General features: G+C 41.0%; 1 protein-coding gene across 3 annotated transcripts in view; it reads right to left on the reverse strand.

The window, feature by feature from the left end:
- Positions 1–19,989, reverse strand: part of LOC139557758 (sodium channel protein type 8 subunit alpha-like) — a 122,499-nt gene extending 102,510 nt beyond the window's left edge. For 2 of the 3 annotated variants that reach the window (XM_071372921.1, XM_071372919.1), the window contains exons 1-2: positions 19,838–19,989; positions 8,503–8,835 (exon numbers count right to left, since the gene is read on the reverse strand). In XM_071372921.1, the coding sequence (XP_071229022.1) occupies positions 8,503–8,778 (276 nt within the window). In that variant the 5' untranslated portion in view covers positions 8,779–8,835; positions 19,838–19,989. Of the gene's footprint in view, positions 1–8,502; positions 8,836–19,000; positions 19,344–19,837 lie in introns of those variants that run through there. The other variant, XM_071372920.1, reaches the window with a different exon arrangement.
- Positions 19,990–20,573: the final 584 nt, after the last annotated feature.

The raw sequence follows: 20,573 nt of genomic DNA on the forward strand, positions 1-20,573 counted from the left end.
GTACCAAAAAAATAAAATACTAATATTTGTCACCAGTAATAAAGCTATGGTAGACGGCATCAAATGGTTTAAGAGCAGTGGCTGCTGCATTCTGGTAAATGGTGTCAACATAGTCAAGAACTGTCAGGAAAGTTGACTGTACAATCTACTTCAAGCCAATCTTCCCTCTAAGCTGCGTGCGTCCCGAGACTGAACTGCGCAGATCCCCGGGACTTGCAGAAATATCAGCCCACAGAGAGAAGCACGAGATTAAACTTCACTCAACTTTCTAGAGCAGTGGTCACCAACCGGTCAATCGTGATCGACTGATCGATCTCCAAGGCATTTCTAGTCGATCGCCAAACATTTCTGTTAAAAAAACGACAACAAAACCTTGTGTTCTTGGGCTGTTGGCAGTAGGTGCACCTAATTTCAGATGCCCAGCGTGCTGGGTAGGCCAACTGTTGCCATTTTGAACCATTTCATGTGTCTGAAGGTACAAACTCTGCCTTCGCGGTGGGCTCAGAGAGCAAATCAAGTGCACTATGAGCCCACCGCTGGTCAATCGGATGGCTCAGACTACCGTATCTGCAGTAAAGACGTAAAAGAAAGCTACAACAAAGTTGATACTGTTTCTAAACGTTTAAAACCAAAACTAGAGAGAGACTGTCAACGAATACAGTAAAGAGCTGCTGTTTTAATGAGTGACTTCATGTTTAAGTTCTTACTCAGCACTCTCAACACTTTGTATTCAACACTTTGTATTCAACATTTTTATAAGACATAAAATGTGTGTTCTTCCTATTTCCACACAGCGCTACAACAAGCACTGCAGCAGTAATGAATGAGGAGGAAGGTCTATCTTTAGGCTAGCGTTGATGTTATTATTACCGGCTTGGGTCTTTTTTAATATCAAGGAATATTTCACCTTCTCTGTTCATAGGAGTAACAACATGAATTTGTGCATGAGGCAGAAATAATGCGGTGCGACTCGAGTTTCGCCATCAGCTGGAAGACTGTGTCCCCTTTTCTGGTCAGTGTCAGTGGAGGAAAGGGAGACTGGAGGGATGTTGACAGGTGGACCCTCAGTCTGCTGCTCTCTCCTTCCGCTGAGACATCAGATACAGGCACCATCAGCCCGGTAAAATAAAAGCTAATTATTTAAATGTATACTCACTCAGCTATGCCTCAAAAGTAATACAGCAACGGATCTATTACCGGTGTGATCATACCTTTGAAAAATAATTGTATATGAATGGCCTGAACAATGCATTGGCAGAGAAATTCAATCAAAGCCAATAAGTGGTGATAATGTATTGGGCCTATACAGTTGAAGTCGGAAGTTTACATACACCTTAGCCAAATACATTTAGACTCAGTTTTTCACAATTCCTGACATTTAATCCTAGTAAAAATTCCCTGTCTTAGGTTAGTTAGGATCACCACTTTAAGTTAAGAATGTGAAATGTCAGAATAATAGTAGAGAGAATGATTTATTTCAGCATGTATTTCTTTCATCACATTCCCAGTGGGTCAGAACTTTACATACACTCAATGTGTATGTATTAGTATGTAGGCCTTGAAATAAATCCACAGGTACACCTCCAATTGTCTCAAATGATGTCATTTAGCCTATCAGAAGCTTCTAAAGCCATGACATCATTTCCCGGAATTTTCCGAGCTGTTTAAAGGCTCAGTCAACTAAGTGTATGTAAACTTCTGACCCACTGGAATTGTGATACAGTGACTTCTAAGTGAAATAATCTGTCTGTAAACAATTGTTGGAAAAATTGCACAAAGTAGATGTCCTAACCGACTTGCCAAAACTATAGTTAGTTAACAAGAAACTTGTAGAGTGGTTGAAAAACGAGTTTTAATGACTCCAACCTAAGTGTATGTAAACTTCCGACTTCAACTGTAGCTTACTGCACAAACCTAATTGCTACAGTACTGTTTTTAATTGGTTAATGTTGCATAGACCTACGTTTTATAAGCCAAGTCAAAAAAATCTGAGCAGTAGATCTCGGCTTGCATTTTGACTCAAAGTGATCTTGACTCAGAAAAGGTTGGTGACCCCTGTTCTAGAGTTTTCCCTGTTAACACCATCAACGTTTCCCTTGACTGAGGCAATTGTGACATACAGTATTAGCCACTTTCAATGCAACATACCGAAACAAAACTAACTATGCAAGAGATGTTGTTGTAGGCAGAACGCGTCGGAGTAGGATTCTATTGTATTGACACGCTGCTCAGCCCGTACTCTACACAGACTGTACTCTACACAGACTGTACTCTACACAGACATCACTACTCAGCCCGTACTCTACACAGACTGCACTACTCAGCCTGTACTCTACACAGACATCACTGCTCAGCCCGTACTCTACTCAGCCCGTACTCTACACAGACATCACTACTCAGCCCGTACTCTACACAGACTGCACTACTCAGCCTGCACTCTACACAGACTGCACTACTCAGCCCGTACTCTACACAGACTGTACTCTACTCAGCCCGTACTCTACACAGACTGTACTCTACACAGACATCACTACTCAGCCCGTACTCTACACAGACTGTACTCTACTCAGCCCGTACTCTACACAGACTGTACTCTACACAGACATCACTACTCAGCCCGTACTCTACACAGACTGTACTCTACTCAGCCCGTACTCTACTCAGCCCGTACTCTACACAGACTGTACTCTACACAGACATCACTACTCAGCCCGTACTCTACACAGACTGCACTACTCAGCCTGTACTCTACACAGACTGCACTACTCAGCCCGTACTCTACACAGACTGCACTACTCAGCCCGTACTCTACACAGACTGCACTACTCAGCCTGTACTCTACACAGACTGCACTACTCAGCCTGTACTCTAGTGTTGGTGGAGCGCTGGGCATGGACAAGCTAAATATTTTACAGCCTTTGGCAAAGTAGGCACTGCTTATCATATGGCGGCATCAGCGCTCATCTGTATAGCCCTAATGCCACTGAGAGAAGCTATCATTGTTTTGGGGCAGAATAATGTGAGGTATGTATTGTTGGAGGTGCGTCTTGGTCAGTTTAGCTCGGAAAATGCCGCCCTTGTCAAACTGCTGCTATAGGCGGCTGCCTAATCCTGCCTAATGGGCGGGCCGGCCGTGGGGCCTAATCATAAAATTATATTTAAAATCGCTATTAATTCAATAGCATCTCTGTGGGCCTAGTCATAAACAACAACAAAAATGTCACTTTTAAAATGCATGACCTTTTCTTGTGGCATAAACGCAATCAGTCATTATGTTTTCATATGATTGTCAATCACTTCACAGGGCTCCTTTTACTAGGTGACCTGCACACGGTCATCCACCCTCAACATATTACCAGCCTCCAAACAAAGTGGTGAATGGAAAGAGACATCTGTTACACAAAACGCCAAAAAGTGTAATGACATTTGGAGATTGTCATTAGGCCAGAATTAATACCTCCACTGTCTCGGTTTCGGCCAATCATCTCTGCCTTGGCAAAATGTCAGTGTTCTCGTTGAACAATGTCGCATTTAGGAGTCTTTGTCATGCCTCTGACATGCAGTAATGATAAATAATGGTCTAGTAGCCCACAGTTTTCTTGACATTTTGGTTTCATTATTGTGATAGGCTCATGTTTTACTGGTATGGCCCCCACTATTTATTTTGCCGGGACGCCGTACCGGACCATACCGCCTAACTTTCACCCCTGGTTATGAACAGTGGTGTAGTGGTACCTGGAGAAGTGGGTATACTATAATATTGCCCCAAAATGTCTAAAAGGCCCCCACGGCGACAGAACGGTGCCCTGTGTGAAAAATGATATGACAAACAGTGACATACACTATGAATGACCTAAAATGATCAATCCCACATTGGTCTTTCAGTCAGGTCCACTGAAGCTGTACTATGCAAATAGGCTAATAATGGAATGAAAACATGAAATAAGAAGAAATAAGAATTTAAAGTGATAAGACATGGCCAGATATGGAATTATTAACACATACTAACTACACTACAGCCTCTGAATGAGTGTCTTCATTTTGGTATCAGCCTGCTGGTGAAATGCAGAACTGAGACCGTCAACTTTGTCAAAAATCCAGATTTTTTTCATTTGGGGGGGTTCCGCTCTCAGTGTCACACTTTTTAACAGAAAAACAACAAAATATGATCTAAGTCCACAACAATGCTTAAACAACATCAGGAGACCACTTTTAATTCAACTGTGCAGGCACCTAGCACCGTTTGGTTAGTGCTGTTTCTGTGGGACACATGAGATTTTCAAAACAAATGGCCACTGGATTGATGTAAATAATAATTCTGACAGGTAGGCATACGCTAGTTAAGATGTAGCCCTTTTCCACTGAAACACGACCCTGCCGAGCCGCTTCTTGACACACTGCTCGCTTAACCCGGAAGCCAGCCTCACCAATGTTTCGGCGGAAACAACGTACAATTGGAGACCGTGTCAGCGTGCATGCGCCCGGCACGCCACAGGAGACGCTAGAGCGCGATGGGACAAGGACATCCAGGCCGGCCAAAGCCTCCCCTAACCCGGACGACGCTGGGCCAATTGTGCGTCTGAGCCGGCTGCGACACAGCCCGGGATCGAACCTGGATCTGTAGTGACTTAGACCGCTGCGCCACTCGGGAGGCCCACAACCCTTTCCTGCAGTCAAAATACCTATTGGCCTCGTGGGGGGGATGTTATTAATATTTTTCATAATTTCATAATTAATTAACATTATTTTTAAAAAGCCTCCAAAAATCCGGTATTTTTAGTTATTTCAGTCTTTATTTCAGTCTTCTGTGATGTATAGTGTAATATTGGGATGCAAACTCGAAATGTATTACATTTCAACTTTATATCTGACAAGTGTATTGTTTATTTTTCTTAAGCCCATAACCATGTGGGTGAGGTGTATACTTTTGCTCCAAAGAAGATCTGTTTAAGACTACCAAGAAACTGATTTAGCCCACTGCATTAAATGAATTGGGATGTTTTTTGGGAAAGCCTTTCCATATTGATCTTCAGAAGACGGTCTATCATTAGAATCACTGTTTTTCCTGTTCCTTACAGGTGTTTTTACAATCACTTTGGCACTAATTTCAGCATCTTGATGTCATTTTTCAAAACTCTAGACACAAAACTGATCAAAGTGCACCTTTTTTTAAACTCTAGACACAAAACTCACAACCAATGATCAAAATGCACTTTTTTTTTTTTTTTTTTTTTTTTTAAACACTTTTTCCAATTGCTTGGATACAATACACAAAGCTAAGATAATTTGTTCATTGAACTAAAAGCACCTGTTCAAAATGACACAACTTAACATTAAAGTATTACCATTTCAAAATGCAATTCACACATTACATCTGAGATGGACGTCTATTAATTTCATTACAATGATCTAATTATCAATTGATACAACTGCTCAAAATGATAAGTAACTGTTGCATAGTTTTGTGGAAACTGACAAACAATATTCCATGTGTAGATCATGAAAGTTTCAGGATAACGAGATCCATTGACACCAATTAACGTGGAACATGAACCAATTGGACTACATTATCTATGGATGTAATATTTCATCATCATTCTTTATCAGACACTGTTTCTATGGTCCCATGTACCACTTTTCCAGACCATGTTTTCAGATTTCACATTACTGTACACTAACCGGCCACTTTATTAGGTACACCTATCTAGTGCTGGGTAGGATCCCCTTTTGCCTCCTCAACAGCCTGAATTATTCACGGAGTTGTACGTTAAGAGATGCCCTTCTGCACACCACTGTTTTAAACGGCTGTTATTTGAGCATTTGTGGCCTTTGTTAGCTTGAATGAGTCTGAACATTCTCCTCTGACCTCTCTTATTAACAAGGTGTTTTTGCCCATAGAACTGCCGCTCACTGAATGTGTTTTGTTTATCGCACCATTCTCTGTAAACTCTAGAGACTGTAGTGCGTGAAAATCCCAGGAGGGCAGCTGTTTCTGAGATGCTGGAACCACCATGTGTGGCACCAACAATCATACCACGGTCAAAGTTGCTTAGATTACGCATCTGCCCGTTCTAATGTTTGGTCAAACAACATCTAAAGCTCTCTACTCTATATACTCTATATATTAAGTTGCAGGCAGCCACATGATTCGCTGTACGAAGGAGCAGGCTATTTGCGTTAACATGCAGGTGTATTTAATAAAGTGGCCAGTGAGTGTATGCAGGCCCTTGTAATTGCTTTTCCAATACTGCCAACTCGTTACTGATGATTAGATTTCACATTGTGGTACGAGTGTATATTGTGAAATGAGTGGTATCCCCCTACAACAACATAGCGATAACATGGAGCGAGCAGGTGATCCAGGTCACAACAGGTGATCCAGGTCACAACAGGTGATCCAGGTCACAACAGGTGATCCAGGTCACAATAGAGGTCAAGCAGTGGGAGGAGGAAGACGTGGTGGTGAAAGGAAAGGCAGGGGACAAGCACCCCTTCTGAGAGGTGGTTGTGGGCCTCGTCTGAGAGGTGTGGGGGAACGTGGTAGAGGACACGGACCAAGACCGCGGCAGCAACAGCAAAGAGTGTCCAATGAAATCAGAGCAATAGTTGTAGACCATGTCGTAAATCATGACAATGACGACTGAGGCAGCTACAATGATTCAACCAAACCTCAGAAGATCAACTTTCCGCAATGAGAACCAGTAAGTCTTCAGCATGCACTAAACATTAGGCTACTCTCAATTGTCAAATGACTGTATACTGCATGCCAATGTGTACCACAGAGTAGGTGATGTGACTAAATGTGTTCTTACTGTCATTTTCCCTGAAGAATTGAGACTAGGCCAAATAGGGGAGACGGAGGCAAAATTCTGACTAACCAACAAGAACAGGCTGCGGTCAATTTGGTTCGGGACAGAAATGATATTCGCCTTACAGAAATTCGGCAGCCCATCATGGACAATGATGACATGTTCAACAATGTGGAAGCCATAAGTTTGCCGACTATTGCACGCATGCTGAAAGGGCACCAGGTGTCTCTAAAACAGCTATACCGTGTGCCTTTTGAAAAGAAATGCAGACAGTGAAGCAAGATGCCTGTTGTGAAAAATTCCCCCAAAATTCTACATCATTGTAATCAGTAATTCTCTTTCCAAAATGAATTTTTAGAGGGTGATGGAGCTGGATGCTGACAAAAACCATCACAAATTCCTCTTCTTGGATGAGGCAGGCTTCAACCTGGCCAAGACAAGGAGGAGAGGTCGGAATTTCATTGACCAGCGGGCAACCATCCAAGTACCTGGACAGCGTGGGGCCAACATCACCACGTAGTGCGGCTATATCGGAAAATGGTGTGGTGGGACGCAGACCTCATATTGGATCATATAATGCAGGTCTCTTTGTAACCTTCCTTGATGAGCTAAATCAGGTCTGTAGAGCTGATGGTGTGACCTATGTCATTGTGTGGGATAATGTCAGGTTCCACCATGCTCAAATGGTGCAAGCATGGTTTCAGACCCATCCACAAATTACCACCCTGTACTTACACCCATAGTCTCCTTTCCTTAACCTGATTGAGGAATTTTTCTCCACATGGAGGTGGAAGGTATATGATAGCCGCCCTCACAAACAAGCCACCCTTCTCCAGGCCATGGATGACACATGCAATGACATCACGGCAGACCACTGTCGGGCCTGGATTCGCCATGCCCGAAGATTCTTCCCAGGATGTTTGGCTAATGAAAACATCCATTGTGATGTGGATGAGAACCTGTGGCCAAATCCACAAGACAGGGTTGATGGAAATATAGAAGTACAGTAATCAATCCTTTGTTCTGCTTTTTACAGTAAGCCAGGTGAGGAACACTGCAGTTGACGTTTTACTGTAATTATTTTCTTTTTGCTTTGATTCAAAGAATCCTATGTTGTGATTTTAATGTATTTCATCAATAAATGTCATATTTTGTTCAATGATTCCACTGTGTCTGTAGTATTCTCTCTATTAGTCCTTTTACAGTGATGTATTTACATGTAGTACCATAATGAAACGTATCACATATTTTGTACTACAATATTTAATGATTGTACGAACAACTACACAGTGAAACTATCGGTATCTTGTGTGTGGGTGATCTAAATGAATGTTCCTATGGTATTTCATGATAAATGAGTTATTTGAACCAACGATTCTGCAAGTACAAGGTTTCTTTTAAAGATATGAATGCACAATGCAATGTTTTGAACATTGGACAGCCTGTGTTAAAAGTGATGACCGTTTTGAGTTTTGTGTATAGAGTTTTGAAAAATTACCACAAGGTTCTGAAATTAGCCAAAGTGATTGTTAAAAAAATGTAATACAATCTTAGTCACATGACAGCACTTATTCCTCTTACTATATCTGTGATGTAAGGTGACAAAGCAAGGCCAAGGATGTGTGTGTGTGTGTGTCTGTCGGTCTGTGATGGAGGATAGAGATAAGGAGGAGGCGTGTGTTTTGTCACTTACTTTCTGAGCCTGGTAGAAAGGGTCCAGATCCTCCAGTGGTGTTGCCACCATTCCAGGAGGGATGTCGCCATAGATGAAGGGCAGATTCCGCCCAGCCTCCAGGTCGCCATTGGGCTTGGGTTTGTTGTCATCGTCGTCGTCACGGTGACTGCTGTCCTGTTTTGGCGGCGGTTTGTTCTTCTCCTCGTTGATCCGGAGCTCGATGTTAGCCAATGTTTCCGCGGTAAAATATTTAAAGCTGTCAGGTCCTGGTGGTGCCATAAGGGGTGCAGCCATGTTGTCATCCTGTAGCTACTTGGTCTTTAAGTATTGTACCATCCACTGAAACCAGCTCTGGGGGAATGAGAGAGAGTAAAGAAGAACAAATGAGCCAAGAGAGCAGAGTTAGAAGGGTAATAGAAGGTGCTCAACAAAAGATGAATCAAGGTGAAACCAAAAATCACAAGAGCATTCGAAGGTAATATGCACAAGAGTGAGTGGTGCCTGTTTCCTTCAAAAGAGCAAGAGAGTTGAGGAAGCAGAGCCCAAAGAACATCAGAGCAGATTAGACTGTAGAAATGGGCTGTCCTATTGTTGAGGCCCTTGTGATTTTCATAGTCTTCTCTTGAAAATACAAGGCATTAAATATTTAATAGTTTGAATGATTTTGAAATGTTTGTAAATATCATACATGGATATCATAACAGCAAGATGTATGTATATGAACTGGATTTGGAGAAGTAATATTTAGCGTTACACTTTATGTGAATCCAAGATGGCACCCCCGTTACTCTTGAGCCAAATACTATATAGGGTGCCATTTTGGACGCAAGTACTCTCTCCCTGTTTTTTCTACGGTAAAGAAAAGCTTCAGAGCAAGAGAAGATCTTTCAAGTTCTCTCACAGCAGAGCCGTCGCAGAAATGGACCAGTACAGTCCGGACTTGACAGAAGAAGAAATAACACAGGATATGTCCCAAATAACACTCTATTTCCTATATAGTGCACTACTTCTGTACAGAGCTCTATGGGTCATGGTCAAAGGCAGTGCACTATATAGGGAATAGGGTGCCATTTGGGGCGGGACCCAGATACGCTAACACTGAACGAGAGATAACGGTTAAAAAGGTGAGATCATCAAACTAAAAACACCAACTAAAACATCAAATAACGATGCTGCTATTTTGAGACACTACAGATGTAGAACGACAGAACAAATATGAGTCAACGGCTTTCATGTATTATAGATATAACAAGTAGGTTAGATCACGAGTCGCAATCCAAATGGCAACCTATTCCCTACATACAATAGTTTACACAGCCCTATGGGTCTTGGTCAAAAGTAGTGGACTATAGGAAACAGGGTGCTTTGGGGACAAAGGCTTTAAATGCTGTAGAGGACACCATGTATTTTATTAAAATATATAACGCTAGCTCCATGAATATTGTATTGGAAGAAAATACAAATGAGTGTATTGCTCACATACAGTTGAAGTCGGGAGTTAACATACACTTAGGTTAGAGTCATTAAAACTCGTTTTTCAACCACTCCACACATTTCTTGTTAACAAACTATCGTTTTGGCAAGTTGGTTAGGACATCTACTTTGTGCATGACACAAGTCATTTTTCCAACTATTGTTTACTGACAGATTTTTTTACTTATAATTCACTGTATCACAATTCCAATGGGTCAGAAGTTTAAATATACTAAGTTGACTGTGTCTTTAAACAGCTTGGAAAATTCCAAAAAATGATGTCATGGCTTTAGAAGCTTCTAATAGGATAATTGACATAATTTGAGTCAATTGGAGGTGTACCTGTGGATGTATTTCAAGGTCTACCTTCAAACTCAGTGCCTCTTTGCTTGACATCATGGGAAAATCAAAAGAAATCAGCCAAGACCTCAGAAAAAAAATTGTAGACCTCCACAAGTCTGGTTCATCCTTGGGAGCAATTTCCAAACGCCTGAAGGTACCACATTCATCTGTACAAACAATAATACGCAAGTATAAACGCCATGGGACCACGCAGCCGTCATACCGCTCATCTCCTAGAGATGAACGTACTTTGGTGCGAAAAGTGCAAATCAATCCCAGAACAACAGCAAAAGACCTTGTGAATAATGCTGGAGGAAACAGAAACAAAAGTATCTATTACCACAGTAAAAACTAGTCCTATATCGACATAACCTGAAAGGCCGCTCAGCAAGGAAGAAGCCACTTCTCCAAAACCACCACAAAAAAGCCAGACTACGGTTTGCATCTGCACATGGGGACAAAGATTGTACTTTTTGGAGAAATGTCCTTTGGTCTGATGAAACAAAAATAGAACTGTTTGGCCATAATGACCATCGTTATGTTTGGAGAAAAAAGGGGGAGGCTTGCAAGCCGAAGAACACCATCCCAACCGTGAAGCACGGGCGTGGCAGCATCATGTTGTGGGGGTGCTTTGCTGCAGGAGGGACTGGTGCACTTCACAAAATAGATGGCATCATGAGGCAGGAAAATTATGTGGATATATTGAAGCAACATCTCAAGATATCAGTCAGGAAGTTAAAGCTTGGTCGCAAATGGGTCTTCCAAATGGACAAAAACCCCAAGCATACTTCCAAAGTTGTGGCAAAATGGCTTAAGAACAACAAAGTCAAGGTATTGGAGTGGCCATCACAAAGCCTTGACCTCAATCCTATAGACAATGTGTGGGCAGAACTGAAAAAGTGTGTGCGAGCAAGGAGGCCTACAAACCTGACTCAGTTACACCAGCTCTGTCAGGAGGAATGGGCCAAAATTTACCCAACTTATTGTGGGAAGCTTGTGGAAGGCTACCCTAAATGTTTGACCCAAGGTAAACAATTTAAAGGCAATACTACCAAATACTAATTGAGTGTATGTAAACATCTGACCCACTGGCAATGTAATGAAATAAATAAATGCTGAAATAAATCATTCTCTCTACTACTATTCTGACATTTCACATTCTTAACATAAAGTGGTGATCCTAACTGACCTAAGACAGGGAATTTTTACTAGGATTAAATGTCAGGAATTGTGAAAAACTGAGTTTAAATGTATTTGGCTAAGGTGTATGTAAACTTCCGACTTCAACTGTAGATTATTTGTGCTCGTTATCAATTGAAGATACTGATGCCGTAACTTGCATAAAATGTGTGGTTGATTCAGGCCTGGGATGTTAGTTTATTTAGTTTTGTTTATTAGGATCCTCATTAGCTACTGCACATGCAGAAGCTACTCTTCCTGGGGTCCACATAAAATGTAGTACAGAACAGATGAAGTACAGAACAGTTATAGAAAAGGACATTAAATTAAATATATATACTGAACAAAAAATATAAATGCAACATGTAAAGTGTTGGTCCCATGTTTCATGAGCTGAAATAAAAGATCCCAGAAATGTTCCATAGGCACACAAAGCTTATTTCTCTCACATTTTGTGCACAAATTTGTTTACCTCCCTGTTAGTGAGCATGTATCCTTCGCCAAGATAATCCATCCACATGACAGGTATGGCATATCAAGAAGCTCATTAAACAGTAAGATCCTTGCACAGGTGCACCTTGTGCCGGGGACAATAAAAGGCAGTTTGTCACACAACACAAAGCCACAGATGTCTCAAGTTTTGAGGGAGCGTGCAATTGGCATGCTGACTGTTGCTAGATAATTTAATGTTAATATCTCTACCATAAGCTGTCTCTAACGTTGTTTTAGTTCTATGTTGCTCAGTTGGTAGAGCATTGCGCTTGCAACGCCAGGGGGTTCGATTCCCACGGGGGACCAGTACGGAAAAATATTAAATGTATGCACTCTCTACTGTAAGTCGCTCAGAAAAGGAGTATCTGATAAATTATTTAAATCTAAATATTTTAGAAAATTTGTCAGAATGTCCAACTGGCCTCACAACCGCAGACCACGTGTAACCACGCCAGCCCAGGACCTCCACATCCAGCTTCTTCACCTGCGGGATCATCTGAGACCAGCAACCTGGACAGCTGATGAAACTGTGGGTTTGCACAAAGAAGAATTTCTGCACAAACTGTCAGAAACCGTCTCAGGGAAGCTCATCTGCGTGTCCGTTGTCCTCACCAGGGTCTTGATCTGACTGCAGTTCGGCGTCGTAACCGGATTCAGTGGGCAAATGCTCACCTTCAATGGCCACTGGCACGCTGGAGAAGGGTGCTCTTCATGGATGAATCCTGGTTTCAACTGTACCAGGCAGATGGCAGAGCCTCGCCTCTTTCTATGGTGTTGTGTGGGTAAAATATATTTTGATTTGTTTAACACTATTTTGGTTACTACATGATTCCATATGTGCTATTTGATAGTTTTGATGTCTTCACTATTATTCTACAATGTAGAGAATAGAAACAATGAAGAAAAAGCCTTGAATGAGTAGGTGTGTCCAAACTTTTGACTGGTACTGTATATTCAGTTGAGTTAGATCTTTAGAAAGAGGCGCTGCTCTTACTGTAACAATAATGAATGCTGAAAGGATATTATCATTAGCATCACACTCTTAGAAAAACCCTTTTTGGTTCCAGGTAGAACCTTTTTGGTTCCAGGTAGAACCCTATTGGGTTCCATAAAGAACCCTTTGTGGAAAGCGTTCTGCCTGGAACAAGAAAAAATGTGGACAGCCGAAGAACCCTTTTAGGTTCTAGATAGCACCTTATTTTCTAAGAGTGCAGTATAAAAAATGCAGTATAAAAAACGAATATTGTTTAGGTATGGCAAGCATAGAATCTAATTATTTTTTTTGCCTGCCATCTACTTCTATAATGGCAAGTTTTTCACTATCACACTCCATGCTAACCATGCTTGGCAAAATGTATAAAATACAACAGTATTATGGTAATAGTACAGTAGTAAAGTGGTAGTATAGAAATGTGCCGTGTCATGAATCTCTGTGCAAGCAGAGAACAAAAGAGACCTACCTGGCAACAGACCACAACAGACTATGGGATGTGTAACTGTAAGGAAACAATATAAATATTACAGCACAAATTCAGTTGCTGGTAGATCCAGTTCCCATATACCACCCTCACATAATAGGGTACTGCACATGACTAGTACATAATCATGTTGGAGAATCTGTCAAAAGACCATTTCTAAACACGACCACAATCACTATTCAACAACATACAATGTTTTGTCACGCCCTGACCATAGTGAGCCCTCGGGGTTCTCTATGGTGTTTTAGGTCAGGGCATGACTAGGGGGGTTTCTAGGTAGTATATTTCTATGTTGGTGTGTGTGTATGGTTCCCAATTGGAGGCAGCTGATGATCGTTACCTCTAATTGGGGATCATATTTAGTGTGTCCTTTTTCCCACCTGCTATGGGGGATATTGTTTTGTATGAGTGCCTATGTGCGCTACGTATTTCACGATCGTTATATCTTTGTTGTTTTGGAAGTTTCACTATCATTAAAATGTGGAACTCTACTCACGCTGCGCCTTGGTCCAATTATTCATACGACGGTCGTGACATGTTTCTCTATGATATGACTTCAGTCAAAGTGACAGTATAATACTACTAATACACTCAAATCTAACCTCACTAATACACTACACAGTCTAATCCCACCAATAAACTGCACAATCTAATCCCACTAATACACAACACAGTCTAATCCCACTAATACACTACTGTCTAATCCCACTAATACACTACACAGTCTAATCCCACTAATACACTATATAGTCTAATATCACTAATACACTACACAGTCTAATCCCACTAATACACTATATAGTCTAATATCACTAATACACTACACAGTCTAATCCCACTAGTAATCTACACAGTATAATACCACTAGTACACTAAAATCTAACCCCACTAATACACAACACAGTCTAATCCCACTAATACACAACACAGTCTAATCCCACTAATAATCTACACAGTATAATACCACTAATACGCTACATAGTCTAATCCCACTAATACGCTACACAGTCTAATCCCACTAATACGCTACATGGTCTCATCCCACTAATACACAACACAGTCTCATCCCACTAATACACAACACAGTCTCACCCCACTAATACACAACACAGTCTCACCCCACTAATACACAACACAGTCTCACCCCACTAATACACAACACAGTCTCATCCCACTAATGCACAACACAGTCTCATCCCACTAATGCACAACACAGTCTCATCCCACTAATACACAACACAGTCTCATCCCACTAATACACAACACAGTCTAATCCCACTAATACACAACACAGTCTAACCCCACTAATACACAACACAGTATAATACCACTACTACACTCAAATCTAACCCCACTAATACACAACACAGTCTAATCCCACTAATACGCTACATAGTCTAATCCCACTAATACGCTAAACAGTCTAATCCCACTAATACGCTACACAGTCTAATCCCACTAATACGCTACATGGTCTAATCCCACTAATACGCTACACAGTCTAATCCCACTAATACACAACACAGTCTAACCCCACTAATACACAACACAGTCTAATCCCACTAATACGCTACACAGTCTAATCCCACAAGCTAATACACTACAGGAACTTTAATTTACATTCCTCATTACATTGGCACTGTTTTACAGTAAGTATTGTGGGTTCCCAATACAGTATACCTGTACCTTTGCTTTCAATTTCATTGAAAAAATATCAATATTACAGCACAAATTCAGTTGCTGGTAGATCCAGTTCCCATATACCACCCTCACATAATAGGGTACTGCACATGACTAGTACATAATCATGTTGGGGCATCTGTCTAAAGACCATTTCTAAACACGACCACAATCACTATTCAACAACATACAATGTTTTGTCACGCCCTGACCATAGTGAGCCCTCGGGGTTCTCTATGGTGTTTTAGGTCAGGGCATGACTAGGGGGGTTTCTAGGTAGTATATTTCTATGTTGGTGTGTGTGTATGGTTCCCAATTGGAGGCAGCTGATGATCGTTACCTCTAATTGGGGATCATATTTAGTGTGTCCTTTTTCCCACCTGCTATGGGGGATATTGTTTTGTATGAGTGCCTATGTGCGCTACGTATTTCACGATCGTTATATCTTTGTTGTTTTGGAAGTTTCACTATCATTAAAATGTGGAACTCTACTCACGCTGCGCCTTGGTCCAATTATTCATACGACGGTCGTGACATGTTTCTCTATGATATGACTTCAGTCAAAGTGACAGTATAATACTACTAATACACTCAAATCTAACCTCACTAATACACTACACAGTCTAATCCCACCAATAAACTGCACAATCTAATCCCACTAATACACAACACAGTCTAATCCCACTAATACACTACTGTCTAATCCCACTAATACACTACACAGTCTAATCCCACTAATACACTATATAGTCTAATATCACTAATACACTACACAGTCTAATCCCACTAATACACTATATAGTCTAATATCACTAATACACTACACAGTCTAATCCCACTAGTAATCTACACAGTATAATACCACTAGTACACTAAAATCTAACCCCACTAATACACAACACAGTCTAATCCCACTAATACACAACACAGTCTAATCCCACTAATAATCTACACAGTATAATACCACTAATACGCTACATAGTCTAATCCCACTAATACGCTACACAGTCTAATCCCACTAATACGCTACATGGTCTCATCCCACTAATACACAACACAGTCTCATCCCACTAATACACAACACAGTCTCACCCCACTAATACACAACACAGTCTCACCCCACTAATACACAACACAGTCTCACCCCACTAATACACAACACAGTCTCACCCCACTAATACACAACACAGTCTCATCCCACTAATGCACAACACAGTCTCATCCCACTAATGCACAACACAGTCTCATCCCACTAATACACAACACAGTCTCATCCCACTAATACACAACACAGTCTAATCCCACTAATACACAACACAGTCTAACCCCACTAATACGCTACACAGTCTAATCCCACTAATACACAACACAGTCTAATCCCACTAATACACAACACAGTATAATACCACTACTACACTCAAATCTAACCCCACTAATACACAACACAGTCTAATCCCACTAATACGCTACATAGTCTAATCCCACTAATACGCTAAACAGTCTAATCCCACTAATACGCTACACAGTCTAATCCCACTAATACGCTACATGGTCTAATCCCACTAATACGCTACACAGTCTAATCCCACTAATACACAACACAGTCTAACCCCACTAATACACAACACAGTCTAATCCCACTAATACGCTACACAGTCTAATCCCACAAGCTAATACACTACAGGAACTTTAATTTACATTCCTCATTACATTGGCACTGTTTTACAGTAAGTATTGTGGGCTCCCAATACAGTATACCTGTACCTTTGCTTTCAATTTCATTGAAAAAATATCAATATTACAGCACAAATTCAGTTGCTGGTAGATCCAGTTCCCATATACCACCCTCACATAATAGGGTACTGCACATGACTAGTACATAATCATGTTGGGGCATCTGTCTAAAGACCATTTCTAAACACGACCACAATCACTATTCAACAACATACAATGTTTCTCTATGATATGACTTCAGTCAAAGTGCAATTTCTTTCTCTCTCTCACACGCACGCACGCACGCACGCACACACACACAAACTGCCCGTCATCAATGTTTGAAGTGAATATTCTTAACGTTTTTGTGACTCTCGAGCTCATGTCATCAAGCTGTCCAGAGTACAGGTCTGGTATACTCGTATAAGGACAATTCACACAAACGACAAATTATACATCTATAGCCTACATATTCTGTAGAGGGTTCATCTAACCTCTGAACCAAGGTCTGGGGAGGATGAACCCTACATCCAAAATGGGCCTATCATTTATCATGTATAAACCTGCAAATATCGAAACATCCCGCTAACATATTGCAATGAATAACGTTGTATAAATCTCACGATTTCAAATTAAATATTAAATTCAACCAACGATAAAACAGTAAATGTCAGTGTTTGTCCTCACACTGAATGCTCGTCCACTGTAGAGCTTGTTGTATAACTGTGTTGTTTGCATTGGCACAATATAACTAAACACAGGGATTGACAACGTAACCAACCTTACAGGCAGCTCGAAACACTTCTAACAGGCTAGAACAGCAACAATACTGCAGCCTAAAATCAGAGATAAAAGAAAGAAGGGAAAGGGAGTGGAATGCAGTTCTCTCTCCCTCGTCTCGCGCTGCTCACGGGCGCTGTCCCATTTCAGCACCATGAGATCGATAGAGGCAAGCGAGAGTAGTGGCTCAAATATCTTGTAAAAAAATGCCTTCTGAATACAATATCAACATGCACACTCTTTTTCTTTGATTGCTTTACTCCGGAAAAGTATTGTATTGGGGCGTTAATGATAACAGGACAAGATATTTGGGCAGAAATGGATCTTAGGATGCAGGCCATGAGTCTAAAGTCATAGGCTACATTAATACTAACAGGGATATGGGGCTGCAGGTGTCGTATAATCCGATAATGGAATATGTTCCGTTGATTAAACAAACACAAGCAATATCAAAATGCACATTACGTTTTTTTAGGCTACAGCGTTTACTTAACTCCGTAAATGTTACCACACTGGCTAATGTAAGATTAGGCTAGCCTATGCATCAGCATACCTTCGATAGCAACCATCCCTCATATTATATTCTTGCTTGGACCCAGTGGGACATAATACGAAATTAACAATTTTTCTGTCATTTTCTTTCATCCGGTGGCGGTGCACCGGCCTAGTTTTATGTAACCATCTTAGACAGAGTATACAGAAAGCGCCATGCAGCTCTTGCTGTTAACGACGGTGACTCACAGGTAAACCCGTGGCCAAATGGCCTTAGGCTAATTCAAATGTCCTTACTTCACATAATGACAAACATTTTCCAAATATAGCCTAGGATACACATTCGGCGACATGGTATGATGGCAAATGGCAATCTATATTCTGTAACGAAGCAGGCAGATCTCAGTGGGTTGCACCAGAACCTGCCATATTCCTGGCAGTCGATGGCCCTATCAATTTCAGGCTACTATTGTTTACTACAAACTCAATGACAGCAGTCTCCCTGCCAAAGACATGCACACTAGTTTAGTGTATCGTTGTTATCTAATCTGATTTTCACGGGAGGAGTAATAGGCGAAACACCGTCAATCGAGTACCACTGAATGTTATGATGTATAACAAAACGTGTGTTTTTATATCGATCATTCTACCGTTGCCAATCTTATCACAAAGTCGGTTTGTAGATATACTGTACATAATACGACAAATTAACCATCGTGCACAGATATTGCAATGTACGCGTTTAGCACCAGCCTACCCAAAAGTGCGGCCCATCACAGCCTAAGAAACACAACGAAATGCTGCAGTGGGTGGTTTCTATGTTAGGATTTTAGGCGGTTATATTTTCCCACCGTGCAAAATGTCCCATCTCGAATACATAGTCCTACCTTATCGCCATCAACATAGTAGACTCAGGAAAAATATATAGTTCTCCATCCTTTTCTCCGGTAATTCAATGTTTCTAGGACATTCTGAGCGTTTTACGCGCTGCATAGTCCTAAAGTCGGCTCCAATTGAAGGAAGGAGATGTGTAGGCTACCACACCCGTAAAGCCATGTAGACCACCTGATCGATACCAGGCTAAGTGTATGCAACGAAATTACAATGGTTGTAAGGTTCTTGCTTTGATGATCAATTTTGAGATGAAAGGTTGATGAAAAAGACTCGTGAAGGATAGCAGCATAGTTTCAAAGGCTCTGGCACCAGAGAAAACACCCCTAAATGTTAGAATAGGCTCGATTAGATTGATGAGCATTTTTGGGGGAAGGTGGGGGAGAGAATGAACTCGTCAGGCTACTGGCGCCCATTACCATACATTCGTTTGGCCAATATTTGCAGCGTGTCATAACTACCACGAAATGAAATACAATTTAAGCACAAAATCATACATTGTTGTTTGATAATCATAATAAAAAATTTAAAAATTAAATCATTGAGTTTTGAAGCTGTCAAAATTGTGGCCATCGTCTTCTCCTTATAATTGTTCCTATTTGTCTGAACAATATTATGGCTAGCTCAGTGAAGGATATTAGCAATATATCGATTAAGCTTAAATATTACGGGAATCAGGTTGAGGCTAAGGCAGCCAGCCAATTCAAGCAAAAAAAAAGATGCTGGTCAGAGAGCGGCTCTGCGACATTTTTATCAGGTTATTGACAGACTATAGAACCAACCAATTCATCAAAACATGCAACCATTTTAGAAAAAGCTAAGAATTGACCTACTTTATAAGCATTACAAGGAACCCAGAAAGGCGTTGCTCGGCTGCAGATGTCGAAAAGATTCGGGAGAAACTGGGGTTGTCGTCATATTGTTGCTGCTACCTCTCAGTGCTTGCAGCTACCCTGGCTGCATAATTGATGACACTCAGCAGAAATGTAAGGGAGTGTCGGCAAATGCATTTTACTGAAGAAATCAGTGACACCACCACCATTCATTTGTGCGTCAAAAACAGGCCTACTGTACATGTTAACAAAATAAAGAGGTGAATTGTTATCTAACTTTTGTTCAAATACCTCGACAAGAGGTGAAATAGTTAAAAAATACTAGCCTGTAGGGTGTTCAGCACAGGCACAGCAACTGAATGAGCCATATCAGCTGATATTGTGGACCACCGTTGTGGACCACTTTTCCAGTCTTGTAAGATTTATGATGGATGATATGCCGTTTAGGCTACTGTAGACCTACATCGTGGCCAATGTAGCCTAATGAGTTGTTGGCATACAATAATGTTTTACTGTCTGTACGTGATCATTAATTAGGCTATTGATGTGGGCTACAGTGATGACATGAGACACTGCGTAAATTGGGCCTAAAATTCGTTGCAAATAATTATATGCAAAATCTGAAATTATATTGTAGCCTATGATAGCCGGTACCAACATTATCCCAGTCCCTAGTTATTGATAAGTGACCTCACACATAGCCTACAGTAAAAAAAAAAAAAAAAAAGGTGACCAA

Source organism: Salvelinus alpinus, chromosome 28, assembly GCF_045679555.1.
Source record: "Salvelinus alpinus chromosome 28, SLU_Salpinus.1, whole genome shotgun sequence".
Classification (NCBI taxonomy): Eukaryota; Metazoa; Chordata; class Actinopteri; order Salmoniformes; family Salmonidae; genus Salvelinus; species Salvelinus alpinus.